The 25,313-nt window shown below is 47.5% G+C and overlaps 1 protein-coding gene across 1 annotated transcript in view; it reads left to right on the forward strand.

The window, feature by feature from the left end:
- Nucleotides 1-25,313, forward strand: part of FANCA (FA complementation group A) — an 850,506-nt gene that overhangs the window by 697,478 nt on the left and 127,715 nt on the right. Inside the window, exon 36 of the mRNA XM_086945786.1 lies at nucleotides 8,245-8,357. Within this exon, the coding sequence (XP_086801912.1) occupies nucleotides 8,245-8,357 (113 nt within the window). The remainder of the gene's footprint in view (nucleotides 1-8,244; nucleotides 8,358-25,313) is intronic.

Below are 25,313 nucleotides of genomic sequence, written 5' to 3' on the forward strand. Positions count from 1 at the left end.
CCACATGGATAATATAGCATTCCTAGGCCCTTGGACTGAGACCCATCAGCTGAGGGACACAGTTGGGATGACTCTTTCTTTGGTGCCAAACAAAGCACGAAATGATACATATTTGCGTTTTAGTTCCTGTGCATAAGAAAACAGTGCACCAGAATGGACTAAAAATTCAGTAGGATCCCTCATTAACTCTGTAGATTGTATAAAGATGCTTTCAGCATACCATCTAATAAGTAGCAAGGATCTCCTACAGAGAATCCCTTCAGCTCGGGTATCAATTTTATCTGAAAGAGACACGTTAGTGATAGATTTCTTACCTTAGAATATCCCCAGGCATCAGACTGGATCCGGAATTTTTATGCGTAGAAGTACCCTTGCGCGTCGTGGGCGCCGTGATGACGTCGTCGGAGTACTTAGACGCCGCCTCCGCGTGCTGACGTCCGTTCTTCTTTTTTCCACGCCAGCAAGCGCAGATCTGGAAAAAGCAATAACCCTTAGTCAATTTTTGACTAAATTTTCGGATCATTTTTGATCCTTTCTCGAAGTCGTACGACTCCGATCGGTGCCGTAGGGATGCCTGGATTCAAGCACTGCGAGGATTGCGACCGCACGATGTCGGTCACGGATCCTCACCACCTGTGCCTAACTTGTCTTCGACCACGACGACAAGGCCTGCTCCGACTGCCGGGTCCTCTCTTCGAAAGCCAGGCGGGAGCGGTCCCGCAGGCGACTTGAGCTCCGGCAGTCGGCCCCGCGCCGCGAGAGGTCCCGGTCCCACAGGAGGTCGAGGAACAGGTCGCGGGCCCGGAGCCACCACAGCTCCGAGAGTAGGCACCTCTCCTTCGGGTCAAAGTCGTCGCCAGGTAAGACACATAAGAAGTCGAAGAGGCGTCATCGCTCTTCTGACTCCCCCCGACGCTCGCGCGACGAGGCCCGGGGTTCGGGTGACACCGCCTGCGCGGCTCTGCCGGAGTCGCCGGCGTCGCGGCCTGCTCCACACCCTCCGGTCCCTGGGCATGACGCGACGCTGGGGGAGATCGAGCGCTTCCTCATGGCCATGAGGAACCTCTCTTCCCCGACGAGTTATGCGGCGCCTTCGGGCCCAGCGGACCCGTCTGGGGCCCCTAGCGGGTCGGGGGCTTCGGCCCCGACGTCGTCAAGTGCTTCGGCCCCTTGGGGAGGCCAGTGGTCCGGACACCTCTCCAGACACTGGTTTTGTCTCTCCTCCTACCGTGGCTTCGGAGGAGGGGGCAACCTATAGTGTGGTGTTGATGAGGGCTGCCAAGGCCTTGGGCCTTGAGCTCCTCGTCGCGCCGTGAGAACTAACCTCCTCACTGAGGTCCTTAAACAGCAATCAAGCTCGGCCGAGCCTCTGCTGCCCTTTAATGAGGCCTTGACCGACATTCTTTTGGGCACTTGGTCCAGGTCCGCTACGGGTTCGCCTGTAGATAGGAACATGGCCAGACGCCACCGCCCGGCCCCGGGCGACCCATGTTTCCTGTCCACCCACCCCACCCCCGAGAGCCTGGTCATCCAGGCATCCAATTCCCAGACCGCATTCCCGTCGGCTCCGCCGGACAGGGAATCCAAGAGGTACGAGCAGTACGGAAAAAAGATCTTCTCCTCCCTTAGTCTGGGACTGCAGTCTTCCAACACCGCATGCCTCTTGGGCCGCTACACCCACTCTCTGTGGGAGACGGTTGCGGAAGTGCTCCCAGAGTGTCCGTTGGAGGTACGGGCCAAACTCGGCCAAGCCCTTGTGGAGGGCCGAGAGGCAGCCAAATATTCTATCCGGTGTGGGCTGGATACCACCGACTCACTAGGTAGAGCGATGGCAACGACGGTGGCGGTTAGACGCCACGCCTGGTTGAGGTCCGCCAACTTTTCGGCCGATGTCCAGAACACACTGATGGACATGCCGTTCGATGGCCGTCGCCTTTTTGGCGACAAGGCAGACCATGCGCTTGAGCGCTTTAAAGACTCCAGGGCTACGGCCAAGTGGAGGCGGTCGGGGACAACGGCGAGGCCAGTCCACACCTTCCCCCGCAGCATCCGCCTCTAAACCCTCCTAGTCCGTGCTTCTCGGCCCATGTGACGCCAGTGGGGGGCAGGGTTCGCCATCACCACTCCCACTGGCGCACTGTCACTTTGGACAGGTGGGTGCTGCAGATCGTCCGGAGGGGCTACTCCCTCCCCTTCGAAACAACCCCTCAAGCCATGCCACCGCAACACCACCGCGTATCGGGGGATCATTTGCGGCTTCTCCAGGAGGAAGTTTCGGCCCTCTTGGCCAAGGGGGCCATCGAGCGCGTTCCTGGGCCAGAAGCAGGAAGTGGTTGCTACTCCCACTACTTTCTGGTACCCAAGAAGGGCAAAGGGGGCCTACGCCCTATCTTGGACCTACGGGACGTCAACGGCTTCCTCCGGAAGGAGAAGTTCAAGATGCTGACTCTGGCTCAGGTCTTAGCTGCCCTGGACCCAGGAGACTGGATGGTAGCGTTGGACTTGCCTGACGCTTATTTCCACATCCCCGTCCTGCTGGCCCACCGGCGTACCTGCGGTTCACGGTAGGCCACGAGCACTTTCAGTTTACCGTGCTCCCCTTCGGCCTTACCAGCGCCCCACGGGTGTTCACGAAAGTGATGGCGGTGGTCGCAGCTCATCTGCGCAGGTTAGGGGTTTCAGTCTTCCCCTACCTCGACGACTGGTTGTTGAAGGCGGGCTCGCCCCAGACAGTCGTCAGCCACCTCCAGACGACGGCATACCTCTTGCACCAGCTGGGGTTCTCCATCAATGTGCCGAAGTCACACCTGTGCCCCTCTCAGAAGCTCCTTTTCATTGGAGCGGTTCTCGACTCGGCGCAGTTTCGGGTTTACCCGCCTGAACAGCGGGTTCGGGATATACAGGCTCTCATCCCAATCTTCCAGCCTTTATCCCGAGTCTCGGTCAGGTTGACGCTGCGGCTTCTGGGGCTGATGGCTTCCTGCATCCTTCTGGTGCATCACGCCCGTTGGCGGAAGCGGGCTCTGCAGTGGGACCTGAAGTTTCAGTGGGCCCAGCATCATGGCAACCTGTCCGACCATGTCCTGATCTCGGAGGGCACTGCGAGACAGCTGCAGTGGTGGCTCACGGACCGCGATTGGGTCAGTGGCAGATCCCTCTCCCTTCCCCAACCGGAGCCCGTAGTTGTGGCGGACGCGTCCCTCCAGGGCCGGGGAGGCTACATGGGAGAGGCGGAGATCAGAGGCCTCTGGTCTCCGGCGGAGTCCCGGCTCCATATCAACCTTTTGGAGCTGCTGACGATTCGTCTAGCACTGAAGGCATTCCTCCCCTCTGTCCGGGGAGTGCAGTGCAGGTGTTCACGGACAACACCACCGCCATGTGGTACTACAACAAACAGGGCGGGGTGGGGTCGTGGACCCTATGCCAGGAGGCTCTGCGCCTCTGGCAGTGGCTGGAACATCAGGGTGTGACCCTGGTGGTTCAACACCTGGCAGATTCTCTGAACGCCAGGGCGGACGAACTCAGCCACCGGTGCATGATGGATCACGAATGGCCTCTGATCTCAAGGTCTCTTTCTGCAGTGGGGAGAGCCTTGGTTAGATCTATTCGCCACCGAAGAGAACGCGCAATGTCATCAGTTCTGCGCGTTGGAATTTCCAAGGCGGCACTCGCTTGGAGACGATTTCGTCACGAGTGGAGCTGCGGTCTGTTGTATGCCTTTCCGCCTATACCACTTCTGCCCAGAGTGCTGAAGAAGATCAGGCGCAACCGGGCACAAGTCATTCTTGTGGCTCCGGACTGGGCCCAAAGGTACTGGTATCCCGAGCTACTCAATATGTCAGTCGATCCCCCGGTTCGTCTGCCTCTTCAGGAGGACCTTCTGTCGCAGCAGCAGGGGACGGTCCTCCACCCGAACCTGTCCAGTCGCGTCCATGCTTGGAGATTGAGCGGCGACAGTTGAGGCCATTTGACTTGCCTCCTGAAGTCTGTAACATCATTCTGGCAGCCAGGCGTTCCTCCACAAAGTCGGTATACGCCTGCAGGTGTAACAGATTTGTGGCATGGTGCACAGCAAAGGCTGTGGATCCTCTCTCTGCCCCTCTTTCTGAGGTTCTTCTCTTTCTTCTTTCTCTTGCCCAGTAGGGGTCTGCTCTGGGCACTATCAAGGGCTACCTTTCTGCTCTTTCAGCCCTTTTGAGGCTGCCTGATCAACCTTCTTTGTTCAAGTCCCCTATTGTTAACCGATTCTTGAAAGGCATCACGCATACGTTCCCTCCTGTGCCCTTTGTGATGCCTCAGTGGGACTTGAACTTGGTTCTTACTTTTCTGATGTGCGCTTCCTTTGAGCCACTTCACAACTGTCCTCTTCGCCTTCTCACTTTGAAGACTGCCTTCCTGGTAGCCATCACCTCTGCCAGGAGAGTGAGTGAGCTCCAGGCTCTATCCTGTAAACCTCCTTCCCTTTCGGTCCATCCGGACAAGGTTGTGTTGAGGACACGGCCCTCTTTTCTACCAAAGGTAGTCACGGCCTTTCACATCGGGCAATCTATCACCTTGCCCACCTTCTTTCCGCCTCCGCATCCCTCGAGAGAGGAAGAGAGGCTCCACCGTCTGGACCCAAAACGTGCGCTCTCGTTCTATCTGGATCGCACACGCCAGTTCCGGGTGGATGACCAACTCTTCGTTGGTTACGTGGGCGCTAGGAAGGGGAAAGCGGTGCACAAGCGGACCATCTCGCGGTGGATCATCTTGTGTATCCAGGCGTGTTACTCCTTGGCTAAGAAGGAACCCCCTGTTGGGCTGAGGGCTCATTCCACTCGGGCCACAGCGACTACGACTGCCTTGGGCCGAGGAGTGCCCTTGCAGGACATTTGCCAGGCGGCTACGTGGGCCTCGCTGCACACGTTTGCAGGACATTATTGCCTGGACAGTCAAGTCCGGAGGGATGGCTTCTTTGGCCGTTCCGTCCTCCAGGACTTTCTGGTGTGATTATTGGTTCGCAGACCCACCACTGGGGTTGGTATTGCTGGGGTATCTATTCTAAGGTAAGGAATCTATCACTAACGTGTCTCTTTCAGATGCACAAGTTACTACTTGTGTAACAATATATCTGTAAGAGACATTAGTTAGTGATAGATTCCTTACCGACCCACCCATCCTCCCCGTTCTGCGAACCGACATCTAGGGTTAAGGTCATCCCCTTTCAGGGCCCTAGTTTCAAGGCACCAGTGTTGGTTTTTAGCATAGCTCTGGCACGGAAAAGCTGTGTCTAAGAACTGATGTCAGCACGCGGAGGCGGCGTCTAAGTACTCCGACTTCCAACTTCTTATCTCTGACTCCAGGGTTCCCACCTATAGGTGGGAACCCTGGAGTCAGAGATAAGAAGTTGGAAAATCGTTCCAGCACGTCTACGTTCTCTCTGCTGCTCAAGTGATAACTCGGGGGTTAATTGAACGTTTTCCACAGTGCTATTATTCATGTTATTACGCAGAAGGCCAAGAAAAGGTTAGCTGTCTTCCTCAACTTTCTCTGCCATAGCCACGATATTTACTGTGCAATCTCTCCCGAGATAAGACTTCCGCCGGTTTGAATGGATCACCCTTCTTGGTTTCCTTGTAGCACCTGTGTCCATCAAGTAGTTAACCTCACAAATCTTCTGAACTACCTTGTGGGGCCCAGACCATTTGTCTGCAAAAACTCTGGGACAAATGGGCTTCAGCACCAACACCTCCTGACCTTCTTAATATCCGGTTAGTGTAGCTTTCTAGTCGTACCATTCCTTTACCAGTGCTTGGGTAGCCTAAAAATGTTCCTGTGCCCGACTCATGTAATGCGCTATAAACTTCCTGAGGCCAATTACATAGTCCCCATTATCCTTTTCTCTACACTCTGAGGTTTATTCCCACCCTTCTGATTAAAATGAGCGAACTCTGCATCAGGTGTTTATAAAGAAGTTCAAGGAGACTGAACCCTACTTCCTTCTCAGGAATCTCTTGGTAGGCAAACAATAGACATGGCTAGAGAAGATCCCACTTCCTCATGAGGTTCTCTGACAGAGTTCCTATCATGCTCTTTAGTGTTTTGTTAAACTGCTCTAAAAAGCCATTGGTATGTGGGTGGCATGCCATGGAGACGGAGTATCTCACACCAACTTGCTCCAACATCTCTATCATTCAAGAGGAGATGAAATAGGTTTGCTGGTTAGAGATTACCATACATTGAAGCCAAGGAAAAGATCCTAGAAAAGATTCCCAGTAGAGCTCTTGCTACCACCTTTTCAGTCGTGCTCCTCAGAGGTCCAGTGACAACAGGGAATTCATGTACAGTAATAGCACCCCTAGCCTTTTGCCGGGTCCTGGATCAGGATTCACTGACTCACTACAGGCCATCCTCCAAGCTAACATAGAGTTTCCCAACTACTCCTTTACTGACCTGTACCTTCGCTTCCTGGCAAAGTCCCCAAGTGTAGAGCACTCTTTCCATGCCTACAGGAAATGACCTCCTTTTAAGCCCTCCGGCAGCTAACAAACCCTGCAGCTCTGAAAGCAACCCACACTCCAGCACCTGGTCAACTTCAGGAGCCTCATCCTCCTCTCTCTTTGGAGCAGAAGCAATGACCTCTACGTCCCGTGCTTTCCCGTACTCTGCCCTTTCCTACAAATTGAGAATGGTCTCAGTCTCGTCATGATATTGAAGTACCGCCTGTGCTCTGGTCAACACAGCTGACGTGGCCAAAGCCACAAAGGCGTCGGGTCTTGGCATCAACCCTGGGGCATTGAAATAATTACCTAAGAGACATCCAGCACCTTGCTTTTCCCTTGCCCCAACATTGACCATGGTCTCCTTGCTGTTGAGCTCAATCTCAACTCTGGCAAGGAATACATAGTGCATTTCCCTGGCTCCCCACCTATGCCCTTGATACCGGGGGGAATCTTCTCCGGCTTAATGTATGTGTCAATAATAATGCGGAACACTCCAGTATCTCGTAGGGCAGGCAATTCCATCCCATTTGTACTAACTTCCTGCATAAACCCCATACACCTAACAGTGCCTCTTGTGTTGACCCATCTGGTGGCACTTATACCAAGTCACCACCTTGGACGAACCTTCCTGTCATCCCATTCCATAATGCTCTTTCCCAGACACACCATTAAAAAAGTAAGAAACTCCATTTCGTACACTTGGTGGTGTGTTATAAATAGGTCGGCGTTGCCACTTATTAAGGATCGGAGACACATCATGAATCACATGGAGCTAACAGGCAGGGTTAGAAGCTATTGCTGGGGAAGACATTTTCTGGATCGAGCTGATGCCTGGAGGATACTTGTAATATGCGGAATCTGTAGGAATATAAAGGGCCTTGTTGAAAGCATGGCAGAATGTACTATGTTGTGACACGTCAGTGGAGGGATGTGCTTCGCTATCCTGGGGAGTGCTGCTCGCAATGTTTAGAAACCCTGTGCTGGTATGTAGAGATCACTGCACAACAGCAGCTCTGCTGCAGGCACTGAAGCTTTGGTGTGCATGTATTATGTTAATGCTCCCACATAGCAAAGCTTTTTGTTTTTCAAACATTAACTCCCAAAGTAGGAGTTTGTTGTTGAAAATCAAATAATTCATGGCCCTGGCATGCTGTAGGATTTTTTTGCAGCGTGTTCTGGTCTTTAATTGTGTTTTCCGATTAGGACCACCAAGGTTTCCCTGCTTGTCCTGATCCAGAAGAAAGATGTCAGAACATCCATTCTTAGTAGCTTGGGGAGTCTGACACCCATTGACCGACGACTCCCTGTCAGTTGGATGGTCAATCACGGGTTTGTGCCGATGGTGTCAATTTAGGCTTCACTGTGAGAACCATGGCAGTTGCCCCTAACTCTGAAGAGAGTGGGGGAACCACGTGTTTGTAGGACATGGTACTCTGCATTGTGTTTGGCAGAGTAGCCTGCCTTCCAAACTGTAAATAAAGCCCAGAGGATCCATCATAAACATTGTTACTAAAGGTAAGGAACTTTGTGTTTTGACATGAGTAAAGCAGGATACCAAGTATAGATCCAGTGAATAATAACAAAGAAATCCCTCACCACCCTTGGTAATATGTGTGCATCCTTAGCTACTACTAACTCACCAACACTTGTATCACATATTTGTTCTATGAGGTAAGAAGGGACTAACACCATTTGAAATCCTGTATGAAAAATTTGTTTGATTAAAGCAGACACTATAATTGACTTCCAATGTTCTTCACAGCTATGGTGGCCTCAGCTGGAACCCATACTTTGCTGTCAGTGGAAGAAACACTATAACACCCCATTATCAAAGAAACTGCAAAGGCTGAGGGATTGGCAGTACTCCATAACAAGGTACTAAAGTCTGGGGAGTTTCATTGCTGTTCTACCTATCCTTGCCAGTGTTTAGCTCCTCTCAGTATCCATATCTTCTGGTTTCCCGCTCTGTTAAGTCTACTTTCCTTCTTGTATTGTCCTCTCAGTCTTCTTCTCTGAAGATACACTTCTTGTCACCCACATGTCAGTGTCTTGCTCTTTCTCATAGTGCCTCTGTGCTGGACTTTCACTCTTCCTCTTAATTTCCTATATCTGGAAGTAATTGGGTGTGACCATAAGTTTCTTCATCATTCAGGCTTTCCCTCAGTTGAATAGTTCCTATGTTAGCTTGTCAATTTTTTATAGTTACATCAGCAGGTAGTTTTAGGCTCCATCTCAATTTCGGATACTTCCCTGGACATAGACACCGAAGCCTTACTGATACTACTACAGCACTCATTTCTCCGCACCTTGAATATGGATCCGTTGCGGCTCCCTGTAAAATATTTTCACCAAAAAATGTTTTTCAAGTTCTACACATGATATCTCCATCTAAAAACTCAGGCTTCAAACCCTGATGTTCCTGCTGTTGACAAATGTGCTTGAGGCCTAAGCACGATTTGAAGTCATGCGATCAATGTGACCATGTGCATTCCAAAGTCGTAAAGGAGCTGGTAGGCAAATCGCTTTATGGAGTGGGCTCGTGATGAGCACTATGTTTGCCGTTGGTCATGCTCCAGGTCCGGTCTTTCTACTGCGTACAAAAAAAGTGGACGCACAAGAAACGGTGCAGGAGAGGGTATTCGGCATCAAGACACTGATCCCCCTAAGAGATAGGTTCTGGTGCCATTCTTCTTCTCAGGCCGCTGTGTCTTCCTCAGAACTGGAGTTGGCAGTGGTCTCCCCAGCGTCTAAACCAGTTTAGCCCAAGTGCCAACACCAATCATGGCTCTGATCCCTTTTCTGGCAATCCTGATTTTGGCATTCACAAAGGCCATGTTGACGTTGTTTTGTGGAGCCCTGGCTCTGAATGCGTGCCTTTGGGCCCCATGGTACCTGCAGAGACTCGAACTGGACAACCGCCAGCTGGCTCTTCCCCAACCCAAACCCCTTATGGTGCCCTACTGTAGTAAGCTAGCTCTGTATATACTAGACCAAATGAGGTGTAGTGTGCACAGAGTCCACTGGAACCCCAAAGGTGGGCAGAGGTAAAAGTAGATAAGGCCTTTCTCTCTATTTGTGGTAGTGTGGGCGAGCAGTAAGGCTTTATCAGAGGGTAGTGTTAAGCATTTGTTGTACACACTCAATCAGAAAATGATGTCACACACTCAAAGACTGAACTCAGACCAATTTTGTTTGTATAAGAATATTAAGTTATTTTATTTCTAGAACCAAGCCAAGCCTGGCACAGGTAAGTGAAATAAATGCTTTGCAATATATTATGCAGTGTTTACAAGTGAATGACTGTACAGATTACTTTTTAGATTACTTTTTCTACTCAGTGTGATACGCCTAGATATCACACTTTGACATTTCCTAGAGATAAGGTAAGTAAAATCAGTTTTGCACAATTGTTGTTTAGGTCTCGCGACCTATCAATGCGCGCAAGCGCATTGAGCGTAGCGAGAATTCATGTCCTCAAAACGCTCGTGAAACCAAGTGTTTTGTTCGTGCGGTTTTGTTTAAGTTCACGTGAATCACGTGACCAAACAAGCACGCGCATTCACGGCCGCACAGCACATGAAAGGGCTTCTCCTCCCCTAATTATTCATGGCTGGCCTCAGGCCGGCCGTACTTTCAGTTTCCCAAAGGCCTTCTCCTCCCCTAATTATTCATGGCCGGCCGCAGGCCGGCCGTACTTTCAGTTTCCCGGCCGCTCTGCATTAAACCTGTAATTGTGCTCTCTGATTTAATTTCAGTTGGGCAGAAAGCATATTTTCTGTTAAAAGGATTAAATGTGTCTTACCTCAATGCAGTTTATTGCTTCCTGGAAGACACGTTCCTTCCTTATCTGGGATTATTATAATCCTTGGTTTATTATCTCTGAGTCGGTTTTTAAAATAGTTTAGCTCTGTTTTCTTGTTTTCCTCTTCTTACCAGCTACACTACAAACTTGCCCTTCAAGTAGAAAACCACTTTTTCACATGTCTGTACATAGCTCCATAAGGCTACATGAGTCATGCTTTCACTTCGCCCAAAAATGACATGTTTTCGGACCTAACAATAAAACAGCAGACGTAGCTGAACGGTGGCCTAGCCCTGACCATGCTCGTTAACATCCACTGCTTCTAAAAAGGGTCACCTTTGAAGCTGAACAAACATCCGAAATTACGAAAGGCACTGGTTACAGCAATTTTTGTAGCAATGCTTGTCTCTTTCCCAGGCAACATTGTGTCTGGAGCTCAAAATGTAGCCATAAAAATACAAAGTGTTATGCACACGGCAATCACCACACAAGAATGTGAAATCCTGACCAGTCACACTCAAAGTACCGCAATTGGGAAACACCAAACACATCGGTGTCAAAACATCGCGGTGCTATCGCACCGCGACTTTGACATCGGATGAACGTTTACATCGCATGCCTTTAGTGTGCATGCAACGAGGACGCGAGGCCATTAACATCGCATGTCATTGCAACGCATGCGATGTTAACGTGCGTTCTCATTGCATGCGTTCTCATTGCAACGGTTACTATAATCGAAATACAAACATTACGGATTTTAATGACACGTGGGATTCAAACATTTCGGATGGGTTATACTGATATGTGGCAAACATTTAAGATGGATTTACCTGATATGTGGGATTAAAAATGCACAGTAACAACAATTTCGCATTTTATTTCGCATTTTACTGTTATATGGGATTAAAAATGCAAATTAAGAATTTGCATTGTGGCATGACATATAACTCTCCCGACTTTGGTGCTGTCAAGCAGGGTTCAAGTGTCCTATCAACGAAACTTTTTTATGGGAAAAATTATACTGATATGTGGGATTAAAAATGCAAATTAACAAACATGAAAACAGTTGTGGGATTCAAACATTTAGGATGGATTTAACTGAAATGTGGGATTACAAATGCAAATTAACAACAATTTCGCATTTTACTGATATATGGGAATCAAAATGCAAATTAAGAACTTGCATTGTGGCATGACGTATAACACCCCGACTTTGGTGCTGTCAAGCAGGGTTCGAGTCTCCTATCAAGGAAACTTTTTTATGGATTTACAGGAAAAATAGATGGATGTATGCAATGGTGAGTGCTGGTGGATGGATGGATGGGTGTATGTATGGATGCAGGGATGGGTGATGGCGGATGGATGGATGGGTGTATGGATGCAGGGATGGATGGGTGTATGGATGCAGGGATGTATGGATGGGTGTATGGGTGGATGGATGGATGGGTGTATGGGTGTATGTATGGATGCAGGGATGGATGGATGGGTGATGGCAGATGGATGGATGGATGGGTGTATTGATGCTGGGATGGATGGATGGATGGGTGTATGGATGCAGGGAGGAATGGGTGTATGGATGCAGGGATGTATGGATGGGTGTATGGGTGGATGGATAGATCGGTGTATGGGTGTATGTATGGATGCAGGGATGGATGGATGGGTGATAATGGATGGATGGATGGGTGTATGGATGCAGGGATGGATGGATGGATGGGTGTATGGGTGTATGGATGCAGGGATGTATGTATGGATGGATGGGGTGTATGGGTGGATGGATTATGAAAATTACCCTTGAACCATGCAAAAATTAAAACACATACACAAGAACACGTTTGAACCTTTTTATTTTCTTTACATACCAAATACTTCAAAAATAAGCATGTCTTTAATAGCACCAAAAAAAAAGAAGAAAAAAATTATCCACATACAAAAGAACACGTGTGAACCTTTTAATTTTCTTTACATTGCATTAACACGTGTGAACCTTTTCGTTTTATTTACATTTCATTAATACCAAATATTCAATAATTATTATGTCTTTAATAGCAAACAAAAATAAAAACAAAATACAATAACAGAATCCATCAACAATAGAAGTCCTGGAACATAACACAGCACTTGCAGATGTAGTAACGGTGCCACACGCAAAATCGCAGAAGGGCATGTTAAAGGGCACGCTACAACGAGGGAAATGAAATACAAGGGCAACAGAGGGCACAACAGGACAAAAAACGCGAAAAACAGAGGGCAGAAGGGCACGCTACAACGAGGGCAACAGAGGGCACAACAAAACAAACAAGCACTGGCGTTGCCAATAGGTCTCGCAGTAGGAAAGTTGGAGCTATTGGTTTTGTAAATGACAAAGCCCTTTATCTTTTTAAAATGAAAACAAAAATAAAAGGCATTGTTATTTGCAATTGTAATAGCTCCAACTTTCCTACTGCGAGACCTATTGGCAACGCCAGTGCTTGTTTTCAGGTTTTCATACAAATCAACTCCACACCTAAAACATTTTTCAGAGAAAAACAGTCAATAGGTTCCTATGGAGAGAAATAAAGTTAACAGTTACCAGGTAAGTAATCGGTCTTTGGGGTTGAGCTTCGGGGGCAAGAACAAGGGTTCCCCCAGGGTCAAGGTTGCACTCTTGTTACACACTCAGCGGCACTAGGGCGGCCGGGTGCAGAGTGCTGAGGCCCAATGTTATCCAATGGGGCTAGGGGGCCTCTGGTTGGTGGCTGCTTACGAGCAGGCCATTGGGTTGTGGGAGCAAAGCTCCTGGTGTTAGGCTCAGGGCAAAGGGAGATCCAGTTAGGCACACAAAGTGCGCCCGCAGCAGCGCAGAGGCAGCTGGGTGCAAGGTCCTGTTTTGCCTTCGGGTGCCCTATATTTTTCAATGGGTATTTTCGGTTTTGGTTTACAGCTGCAGGCTCGATCCAGGAAGACTTCCGGGAGGAACCAACAGCTGGGCAGGTAAGTTGGAGGGCTCGGGACGTAGGTGCACCTTGGGTTCTCTTCTCCAGGGCGGCTGGATGCAGGGGTGTCTTTTGAGGTTAGATTTCACCGTACTGGGCCTCTCGTGGTTGGGGGGGTTTCTCGTCGGGGCCAACCCACGGTGAACTCGGGCTCTGAAGTGCTGGGGGACTTCGATGGCAGCGGTGGGCCACTCAAACTTGTTCCGTAGGCAACAGGTGCAGTGGTGGTTCCAGGCGTCTGGTTTCTTTGTCCTCAGTAGGTTCAGTTCTGTCTTGAGAGTTTTCTTTTGAACAGAGCTGCTGTTCACAGGAGATCCAGTCTTTGTTGAAGGCAGTCAGTCTTTCCAGGGTTGTGGAGGTCGCTGGCTGCAGGAAAAGGCGACTTTTGTCGCAGGATCTCTGGAAACTGCAGACGGGCCGGTGGGACTGGGGCCAAGTCAGTTGTTCTCTGCGGTGTCCTCTGCTGGGCGTCTTCTTTTGTCCTTTTTGTTCTTAGGTTGCGGGAATCTGCCTTCTTGGTACGGGGCTGCCCCCTTAAATACTCTATTTAGGGTGCGTTTTAGGGGTCTCTGGGTCAGTAGCCAATGGGCTACTGACCTTAGGGTGACTACACCCTTGGTGTGCTCACCCCACGTGGGGGAGGAGCACAATCCCTAATCCTAATTGGAGAGTGCCTGCATCTGCAAGATGGCGGGCACTGAAGAGTGGGCTTCACCTCACCTCCCCCATCTTAAGGGTGAGGGTGGCAGAGGTGGGCACACCTTCTGGGCTGGCTAATTGTTCCTGCCTGTCTTCCTGCGGAAACGGAGGGGAGACAGGAAGAGGGCCTGCTCCTGATAGCAAGAGAGGCTGGGGGTCACATTACAAAGTCTGCAAGGCCTTTGAAGCTCCCCTGCCACAGATGGCTCTTCCTGGCCTGGGGCACGTTTGAACACCTCCACCCAGAAAATGCTTTGTTTCTGGGCTCGGGGAGAAAAGGCTTCCACCCCAGGGGTCCAGAAAGATGTCTTGTGGTGGCAGGCTGGTATGTACCAATCAGGGAACCCACCAGAGGATGGTCGTTTTTCAGGGGGCATCTCTAAGATGCCCTCTGAGTGCATTTTCATTAAATCCCACATTGGCATCAGTGTGGGTTTAATATGCTGAGAAGTTTGATACCAAACTTCTCAGTTTTCAGAGTAGCCATTATGGTGCTGTGGAGGTCGTAATGACAACCTCCTAGCACCATATACTCTTAATGGCAGCACTGCACTTACAATGTCTAAGAATGGACTTAGAAACTGTAGGGGTACAGGGCTCATGCACCTGTACCTTCACCACTGGTATAATGCACGCAGCTAGAGGGTTGGCTGATCAATGCCAGGGCAGTGGGTTGTAGGCATGGCACACAGGGATGTGTGCCATGTCGACTCTTCACTTTGTTCTTCACCAAAACACGCAGCCTGCAAAGACATTGTGCTAGTGTAACGGTACAGGGCCTCTAAGGGTGGCACAATAAGTGCTGCAGCCCTTAGAGGCCTTCCCTGGTCACAGTGCCCTGGGTACTTGGGTACCATTTACCAGGGGCTGACCTGTGGCCAGGGTGCCAATTGGGTTTGGTACAGTTTTGGGGAAAGAACACAGGCCCTGGGAACCTGATTGGCAAGGACCCACGGCACACCAAGTCAAAGTGCATCAGTAGTTCTGGCTAAAAGTGTGTGTGGGGGGGGTTACTGCAAGAGAAACCCAGCTTCTCACACCTACCGATTCCAGCTATGCCTGTGCTGACGGCTCTACTGGTAACTCTTCCACTGGTGCTGTTTGAAGCGCTACCACTGGCTCTAGAACTCGTCCACTAAAAAAAGCTATCATCATTAATTCATGAAGGCAAGCACAGAGTAGGAGCACGGTATAGGGAAAAGTCTCAGTCTAGGCCTTTGCCTAGAGATGAATATTGCCAGCGTATAGATGACAACTCTGGTTCAGATTCTGACTAAATCTAGATGCCCCACATCATACACCTTGATGACAGTGACCATAGTTAAGCAGCCAACTTGCTAACTCCTACTGATGCATCAGATTACTTAGCCCTTCTAAATTCCAGCGAGCTTGATACCTCCCTGGAGGTAGAATTTGTGTGCCCTTTAGGGCAGCCATCCACTGAGCTGTACACTTTCAAAGCAGTAGTGAAGGCAGTGGGGATTCTGGAGCTACTTCTCCCAATGGAAGTAAATAAAGCTAATCATTTAACGTAGATTCTTCACCCATCTTGATCATCTTCAGAGCCATTGGTCCCATTTAATTAGGCCCCATTTGAGCCCATTTAAGCAATGTGTTCCAAGCCATCTCCTACCCCAGCGGTAAGCCACCGAATAACTCTGTGTCACCGGCTGGCGCAACGGGATCCCAGCTTCTTCTGGTCTCACACTTGTTCGGAAAGCCTAGTGGTGCAAATGTTGTCCCACCCAAAGAAAAATCCGGTGTTCTTTCCCAATGCACTTCCCCGACCTAGAATAAAAACAATATAGACACCGTGGAGAAGAAAGTGTTCTCTGTAAAACTGGCCTTAGAGTCCATAATACATCTTGCCTCTTGACTAAGTTCTACTATGCATTGTGGGCCCCGGCACAGATGGTTGTACGTAGTCTCCTGGACTATCTTAGAGACAACTTTGCTGAGGTCTTCAGTGATGGGCAGGAAGCAACCAAGCAAATTCTGAGGGTGGGCTTGACACTGGACTCAGCACCATGCTCTGTGGGCTCCTAAATGGCCATTAGGTGATATGCCTGGCTCCCCTCTATAGGGTTCTTGGGGGATGTCTAAGCAAATTTAAGGGACGTGACCTTTAATGTCTCTCTCCTCTTCTGCAAAAAGTGACCTTGGCCCTTGAATGATTCAAACAGGGACACACCTTGGTTGGTTCTTGGGCTGGCTTCCCATGTGTGCCAGTTTCACAGATGAAACAGCAAGTTTTCTGGATACTTGGGGGTATTCCTTGTTCAGCATTTTCAGCAGGACCATGATTCCATCTGGTGTTCCTGCAGGTACCTTTGTTCTAATGGCATACTTCTTAGGAAGTTTGCCGATGTCCTACATTTCCGTGCCCTTCCTGCTGTCGCCGTCGGTGTTATGAGACAATCAGAATCAGACTATGCAGCAGAGTCGAAGTTCAGACTAGTGCCACCTCCCTTTGTGATCCAGCGTTCCTCGTCCTCTGACCCGTACACCAACATCTTGATGACATCACAGACAATGCCATTTACCCCAACTCAATGACACAGTTAATGCCACTGCTATTACTGCCTCCATTGGTGCTGCACCACTCCAGGAGGGAGGCTGAGCAGCTCTTAGAAGAAGTGGATATTTCTATGGGGAGATGGACCCTCAAGAAAACCTTAGAGCAGATAATGAAAGGGAAACATCACTAGATCCAGACTTTGCAGGTTTGAAGGCTTCCAGTGGCCTTGATACCTCAGTGGAGTGAGAATTACTGTTACTAACGGGCATTCCTCTACCGGAGGTGATCTCCTATCTCACAGTAATCAGCAGGGCAGCAAACGTGTTATACCTTTAGCCCCAATTCACAGTGGTCAAATCTAGCATCCTCAATGAGGTCCTGCATACCATCTCCCACACAGAGGAACCCTTACTTCCATTCAATGAAGCACTGATAGAGTCCATCCTGCCCATTTGGGACAAACCAACAACATCCACCTCTGTCTCAAGGCAGATTGCCTGGTGATATAAGCCAAACCTGGAAGATCCCAGCTTCTTATCGGCTCATCCATCTCCAGAGGACTTTAAAAGTGCAGAGGCTCTTTTCCCTCCACAACATCTGACACGAAAACAAAGAAGCTGTAGCAATTTTTTAAGAAAATGTTTCTGCTGAGAGTATGGCCCTCAAATCTATAAATGCCACCTGCCTTCTTGGTAGTTATGTACATGTTGTTTTAGATTCTGCACAGGTGGTCATCCCTACACTTTCAGTTGACTTACGGTAACATTTCACAGAGCTTATCTGAGAGGGTTAGTCATCTGCAAAGTAAGTGATATAGTCAGGCCTGGATATCCCAGATTGAGTGGCAAGAGCCATGGGGACACCAATTTTGCTGCGGTTTAAATGTAGTAAAGCCAGATCTCTTGGTCTCCAAACACAACCTAGAGACTACCGTCAGTTTTGAAAGTTTTGTGGCTTCAGCAGGGGCTTTTCATTTCGAGGCCATCAACGGTTTGCAGCTCACCAACAGTAGCAACAGCAGGCGAACCCCCTCTACAAACAATATAAGGGGTTCTGCAAGGGTCGAACACAAGCTATCCTGCTCTCTACCTCCTCCTCCTCCTCCTCCTCCTCCTCCTCCTCTTCATCTTCCCCAGCCATCGCAGGGAAGCAGCCTGAGTTCTGCCTTCCCTGAATACACATAGGCTGTTGGAGGATAGGTATCCTCCTTTGCACAAGCTTGGAAGGTCATAACTTCAGACCTTTGGGTGTTGCAAATTGGAAAGGGGGGTATGCCCTATCCTTCCAACAAATACCCCACCCTCCGCTATCTCTACCTGTACGATGTGCTCCTGCCAGATCATCTGCTGGTCCTTCTACAAGAGGTTCAGTCTTTGCTCCTCAAGGTGCAATAGAGTTGGTTTGAAAGCAGGAATTGGGTCAGGAGTACTACTTTCTGTGCTTTCTGATCCCCAAAAAGGGTGGTGGCCCCCATCTGTTTCTACAACTCTGAACTCTATGGTGGTTCCTCAAAAAGAAAAGTTCAAAATGCTGTCCCTAGCTCAGGTTCTACTTGAGCTGGAAGCGGAAGACTATATGGTGTATGTTGACCTGCTCGATGACTACTTCCATATCCCTTTCCTGTAGTCACACAGGAAGCATCTTGACTTTTCACAGACTGATCTGAACACTACCAGTTTGCTGTTCTTCTGTTTGATCTCACTTCTGCCCCTCGCGTCTCCCCAAAGGTGACAGCGGTGGATGTGGCCCATCTCAGACTGGCGGAATTACCAGTATCCTTTTACCTGGACAACTGGCTCATCAAGGCCAGCTCTGCAGAAATGGTGGCCTGCCATTTTCAAGCGACAACCACACCATTGTTCGAACTGGGATTTTCATTCAACAAACCCAAGCCTCATCTGGTGACTTCTCAGTGCATCCTGTTCACAGGGGCAATAATGAACATCACATTGGCTCAAGCCATACCTCCTCCACAGAGAGCTCAAGGCTTTGATCCCGATGTTTCAGAATGGAGCAATCATTCCATGGTCGTATGTCTGCTTGGTCGGATAGCCTCCTGCATTCTATAGGTCACACATGCACTCTGGCACATGAGAGCTCTCCTTTGGTGCCTTCATAGGCAGTGGTTCCAACACAACAGAGATCTCCAAAGTTGTATCAAAATCTTCAGCGACACTACAATGGATCTATGTTGTTGGAGTGTGAACAGCAACCGTACAAACAAAAGTCATCCAACTCTCTTCCTCTGGTGACAAAAGTGATTGCAAAAGCCTCTCTCTTGGGTGGGAAGCCCATCGGAAGCATTGGAGATCAGATGCCTCTGGTCTCCAGAGGAACAGATCTTTCACAACAGTCTGTTAGATTTATGAGCCATATGTCGGGCACTCAAGGTGTTGCTCCCTTCCATTTGCGATGAGTTGGTCTAGATCTTGACAGACAACACAACCACAGTGTGGTACATTAACAAATAAGGGGGAGTAGGGTTGCATCTCCTCCCGCCGAAACGTTCTGTAGCACAGGTCCTAGTCTCAGGACCATCAGATCCGCCTGGTAGCAAATTACCTGGATGGAATGCTCAACTTTGTGAGAGGACAATCTGTTTCGGCGTCATCTTGCCGACCTCTAGTGGCGTTTTCATCCAGAGGTAATCCATTTCAATTTCCAGCTGTGAATTATTCCTCAGATAGACCTCCTTGCTACCCACGAGAATGCTCACTGCCAAAAATTCTGTGACTTCCAGTATCTGATGCAGGGAGCATTAAAGGATGCATTTCGCTTGAGGTGGAACTTTCCTCTTCATTACGGGTTTCCTCCCATATCTTTTGATTCCCTGTGTGTTGCAGAAGATTCCTCTTGACTGGGCCCAAGTAATCCTAATTGCCCTTGATTGGCCATGAAGGGTGCGGTATGCTGATCGAATTCACTTCTTCCTGTACACTCTGCTCTGTCTTCCTTACAGGGTAGAGCTCCTTTCGCAGTCGAAGAGGCTGGTTCTTAACCACAGCCTCCATGGGCGAGACCTGCATGCCTGGATATTGAACGGAAGTACGTTTAGAAAGGGTCAGGCTAGTATTCCTGATTCTTGGGGCCAAGGGGAGGGAACCTGGGTTCCATTATGAACATGAGGGAATGCAAGTGGATGCACTCATTAGATACAGTAGAACATGGGCTTAGTGAACAAGACGCCACAAATGCACAGATGGCGGGATTAGACCCAGAATGAGTACATACATGATACACCAAACTTGCTATCACCCACCATCCAATAGGATAAAGAGATTGCCACTCAATAATTAATGTGATGTTGATGACATAACTATTTATTGTCACTATGCTATAGTTGGACACATGATATCTGCATGACAAGAAACACTATCAAAGATCTGAATGTAATAATGTTATAATTAACCCTTGCCACTTATGACAAGAAAGACGTTCCTCATCTTTATGATAAATATCAAGATCTGAATGAAATACTATGTTATATTTAACCTTTGCCACTTATGCCAATAACACATGAACAAGTTACAGGTGTTAACATGTACATATTCCCCAATTACGTGTTTTTTAAAAATGTTAGTACCATCAAAGTTACACTCGTTTTTTCATTGCTCATTTATCGCAATGACCAGGGAGATTAGGAGACTGATGTAACTATGAATGAAACTGTGGAGATATACAATGGCAAATAAGATCTCACTAGTCGTTTTTTAATCCCACTGAACTTTAATATCGGAACACTTTGAAACGATATGGAAACCCTTTTATGTGTTATAATTTGAAATACATGTGCTCTTTTATTCAATTTTTATTCTTCATCTATCGTATTTCCATGTGAGATCAAGAAACCGAGTAAAAGATATACTGGTGGCGTTATAGAATGAAAAATTAGATCCCACGAGACGCTTCCAATCCGACACAAACTTTAAATCACCCAGACCCATGAAGTTAGGTCTTTTTAGATGTCCCCTTCGGCTTCGATACGTGATTCCCTTTGGAACTCGTTCTCCGACTCGGATTGGTTCCTCACGGGTCGAGCCTCCAGCTAGCATCGAGCACCAGCACTGCGTGAAACCATCCTCCTCGCTCCTAAATAAGCTAAGTAGAGCAGCATTCTCTAACTTGAACCTCCCTATGACGTAGGACAGGTAAGATTCCGCTGCAGAGTCAGACAGCATTTCATTCACCTAGAGTTCGCAGAATAAGACAGTTTGGGACTAAGCGGTACGGGTGCACTTAGCTCCGACCTTCCCGTCTTTTATCTTACCGCAATGGTAGTTTGTTGCAGTGTCCGGCGCAAGAATCTTTAATGATCAAGCCGTACAGGTGCACTTAGCTTTTTCTTTCCCGTAACTGACTTTACCGCGATGATAGTTGTGCAATGTGGCAATGTGCTCTCTCGTAGGCTAAGCAATTATATTGAATGAGGACACACCGCCTTTTCAACAGCATGAGGCCATCAAGAGGTATATGTAACTTAGATTTCCCCGTATCGCTATGTTAATGAGCATTGACCAACTGCCTGTTTGACCACACAATGCTAAGATGACAAGGGAGAGCTGAGGGGTTAACACTTATTTTACACCTAGGGAGACTGTTTCCCTTTTGTTGTTGTCCTAATATCGGCGTAATTGTGTCTATCTTGAAAGACGCCGATGCCGGGACTACAATTATGGCTGCCGTGACGATATCTGGTAGTCCTTCGCGCGCGATCACGCGTTATTTCCTAGTGATCGCGGGAAGACTACTAAGATGGCCGCGATGATGCAGTTTTGTAGTTCTTACATGAGATCACGCGTGATTTGGAGCGTGGTTTCGAACACAAAGTAGTGCGCAGTGGAATATACTTAATATTTGATCATTAATGGGTATTGAACACTGGAAAAGGTACTGTCCTCTATGTTTTGGGGCAAACAATATAGTACAGGACATGTCACATTGATTATTGGGTTGAGATGTAGTATCCAAGTTAGGCGGAAGGTTACCATACAAACTACCCCCCATAGCCTATTTATACTCAATCCACACTGAGGTCGGTGCCTCCCCCAAGCCTCAGATGACAGCTTGAGGTACCGACGGTTAGGTAAGTGAGACTATTTGCTGCCAAGATACTACAGAGTTGGTATCAAAATGAATAAATAACATCTTGTGATTAGAATCTTGCTGGGATTTAGACCAGTAGTTGTCAGAGGTAATAGTGTTAGGACACTAGTTTGCTGGGTCCACTGGAGCTGCTATGGACCTACTTCAGTTTTAAACTCTGGGAAATAGGGCAATACAGGAAGGAGTTTGACACATAGTGATAGGCTTATATGTTTTTAGCTTTATTATGCGACATTTCCTCCTTTCTTCCCTATACCAGTGCGGTGCCTCCTATACCTGAGCAGTGTCCAGGCGAGGTGAGGTAGCTTCACCCATCAGTCAGGGTGAGCATTGAATTTACTACTTTTTTCACACATTAATGTTGGGTGGATAGGGTGTATTGAGAACCAATACAATCAGATATATAAGTTATTGTTTGATGTGTTTTCCTTCGCAGGATTCACTAGAGTACGAGTGAGTCGGAGGGTGACAACATATGGTTATTACAGGTTGTACCGTAGTGAACCATCTCTTTTCAGTTTTCCCATTTCTTCTTATGGTGGAGGTGAACTTTTTTCACTTGTAAGAGTGCAACGAGTATAAGAACAGAGGCCCTGATGAATGCCGTAGGATTAGACACCCAATAGGCAGAAACATGTTGGCCCCTTTACAGACAGATATTTGTTACTGTCATCTTACACTGTTCTGTTTTTAATTAGGAGGCATGTCTTGTCCATAGAATAAAGTTGCGTAAAGGAGGACATTCCATCCTATTTTAAGTCACATTTTCTGTTTTGTTGCACCTTTTTCAAAACCATCAATAGATCAGTCATTGCGAATGTTTCATCAGTACTGGTGGACCAAATCCTAAGATATCAACACTGTGTGGTTCAGTCCCATTGATCAGGGGACTAGCCGTTCACACTCCAGGGTTTGGCCAGATGATATGACTGATCACAAAAGTATTTTTTGATGGAAACCCTACATCACTCTTTTGGACTGGTCAGCCACTGATGAATAGTCTATAATGTATCGATCTCTTTTTCACCTTTGTATCCACTTGTTTTCTTACTTTGTCCTTATTCATTTGCACACACGTTGAGATCTAGGTGACTCCGTAGTGATAGCATAGCTCTAATAGTTAGCTAATAGACCCCCTGTGTTTCTTATGGTGTATATCTATTTGGAGCTGGGGATAAAACCAGGTGTGGGTCTTTAAACTCTATATCCCTTGGACCCCCCCCTTTGAGAAGTTGGTGTATTTACCAAATGAATATTATGTACTTTGACACATGCCACCCATGATACCATTTACTGATAATAACCAATGTGTACGGAAATACGAATCTAGCTATTACCCAACCCTACTTTTTAGCCCTTTAGATGCTTCGGTTGACTTAGCAAGCAACCATTAACGGATGGTTATGGCACCGTTATAACAGCATTTATGAAAATGATGATTTATTCACATGAACATGGAAATTGATAACCTATGCAACCGCCCAAGTGAGTCTCCTTATCATTTAGTCGTAAGATTATTAGGATAATTGATATGTGTTTCATGAATTTTAACTAAGGACTACAATAATAATTTTTCAGATATCTAAGGCGCGTATGAATGCCCTTTGTAGACGGTCAATTCAAGGCCGTTTCCCAAGTAGGTATCACGAACCCAGATACCACGATACATTTTAGCTTTCACCACAGGCCTTACGTCCGACTGATTACAATTTATCATTTTAGGTGCTCCTACACTGCTATGTCCTGAAGAAGACCCCAGAATGAGGCGATATTAACCCTTAACACTGGCGGGGTCGAAACATAGACTTTCTCACATCCCCACACCACAGGACCAAAGGAAACTGAATAACCAGACCTCTGTGTGATGACTTAAGGAACCACGGACTGATTTAGGCTGTAAAGGTCTAATTGTATATAATTGCGATTGTGTTAATGTCACACCACCTTTACCCAGTCCCCCACTGACCCAATCACCCCCACCTTACCCAAAAACCTCTCTTCTTTCTTTTCTCACTGAGAGCACTATATGATATTAAATGATACAGTAAATTTGAGGACTTTGAATTACAAGAGTCGACCACGTTTTGTTATGTTTCTTTGAGGATCATTGATTCCTGAGATATAAGGACTTGATAAATTATGCTGAGTTAATAAGCCTAAAATTCGTTTTTTCATCCTATTTTTGTAGTAAATCAAATATGATGTTTACATTTTGAAGCATTATGCTTGTGGTGAATCATTGAGATAATTGCAGAATCAGGAATACTAGCCTGACCCTTTCTAAACCTACTTTTGTTATGACCCAGGTCAGGTAGTTTTGTATGGATATACCCCGTTGAAACTTAACATGGATATTGAACGGGGCAACCCGAGTGTTTTTACCTTGTATCCAAAAGTGGTGGATGTTTTATTATATTCATGAAGATAATCCACCAACAAAGTCTATTCAAACAGATGGATCAATTTTGGCATACAGTGTTGTGAAAACTCCATAGATCTTCGACAGGCCTGTTAATCTAACATTCTACAATTTTCCCTTTCGCTGGCCCAACTAAGATGGGAGGTGAGCATTGTTAAAGGTAATGTATCATCTATGCTTACCTGATCAGCTGTCCTTCTTTAAGTCACCCATTGTTATCAGATTCTTCAGGAGGTTCACTAACAAGTATCTCTTACTTCATTCATTATGCCCCAATGGGACCTCAACCTTGTTCTTATATTCCTTATGGGTTCCTTGTTGGAACTGTTGCTCAGTTCCCCTTTAAGATTACTAACTGTTAAGATGATCTTTCTGATCGCTGTTACGTCAGAATACGTGTTAGTGAAGCACAAATCTTATCTGTGAAGTCTCCATTTACTTCCTTTTTCCAGACACGTTTGTGGTTAGAACCAGGCTGCCTTCCTGCCAAAGGTGGTTACCCCCTGCCACCTAGCCCAATCCATTACCCTTCAAGCACTCCACTTTCCTCCTTATCCTACGAAGGAGGAAGAAAACCCTCACCATCTGGACCCCAAGAGAGCAGCAACATCTATGTGAAAAGAAGCAGTGAACTCAGACTGAGCGACCACATTTTTGGTGGATGCATTGAAAAGATGAAGAGAGAGGCAGTGCATAAGAGGACATATTGAGGTGGATAATTCTGTATAATAAGCCTTGCTACTCCATGGCACACAAGGAGCCACCAGAGGGCGTTAATGCTCATTAGATCAGGGACAAGTCTTCTTTTTCTATGCTGGTGAGAGGCATGCCTGTTGCAGACATCTGTAAAGCAGCAACTTAGGTGTATCACCACACCTTTGCAAAGCATTATTGTTTGGACTATGGATTGGGGAGAGAAGGTCACTTTGCATGCCCAGTGCTTCAGGATTTATTGGTTTAACCAACCTTGCACCCACCTCCTGATGGGGGACTGCTAAGGGAATATATTCAAAAGGTGAGAAATCTTTAGGCAGAAGTATCCAAAACTTATGTTTAGTATTGCGCTTTCTGGTGAAATTTATATCTACCTGCATATTCCTAACCGATCTACCCACAACTCCTTTGCATGGCTGGCTATATCACATGTTCACTTGATGTGGCTTCAACATACTGCAGAAAACTGTGCCTATCTTATGGATGTTAGTGTCATCAGATCACCCTAAGGCTCGTTCAAAAGAATCATCACGCTAATGGGGGCATTTTATAACTACAGTGACGTCATGAGGGGGTCATGTGCAGTGCCAAGATGGAGCCAATA

This window comes from Lissotriton vulgaris, chromosome 12 (assembly GCF_964263255.1).
Source record: "Lissotriton vulgaris chromosome 12, aLisVul1.2, whole genome shotgun sequence".
Taxonomy (NCBI): domain Eukaryota; kingdom Metazoa; phylum Chordata; class Amphibia; order Caudata; family Salamandridae; genus Lissotriton; species Lissotriton vulgaris.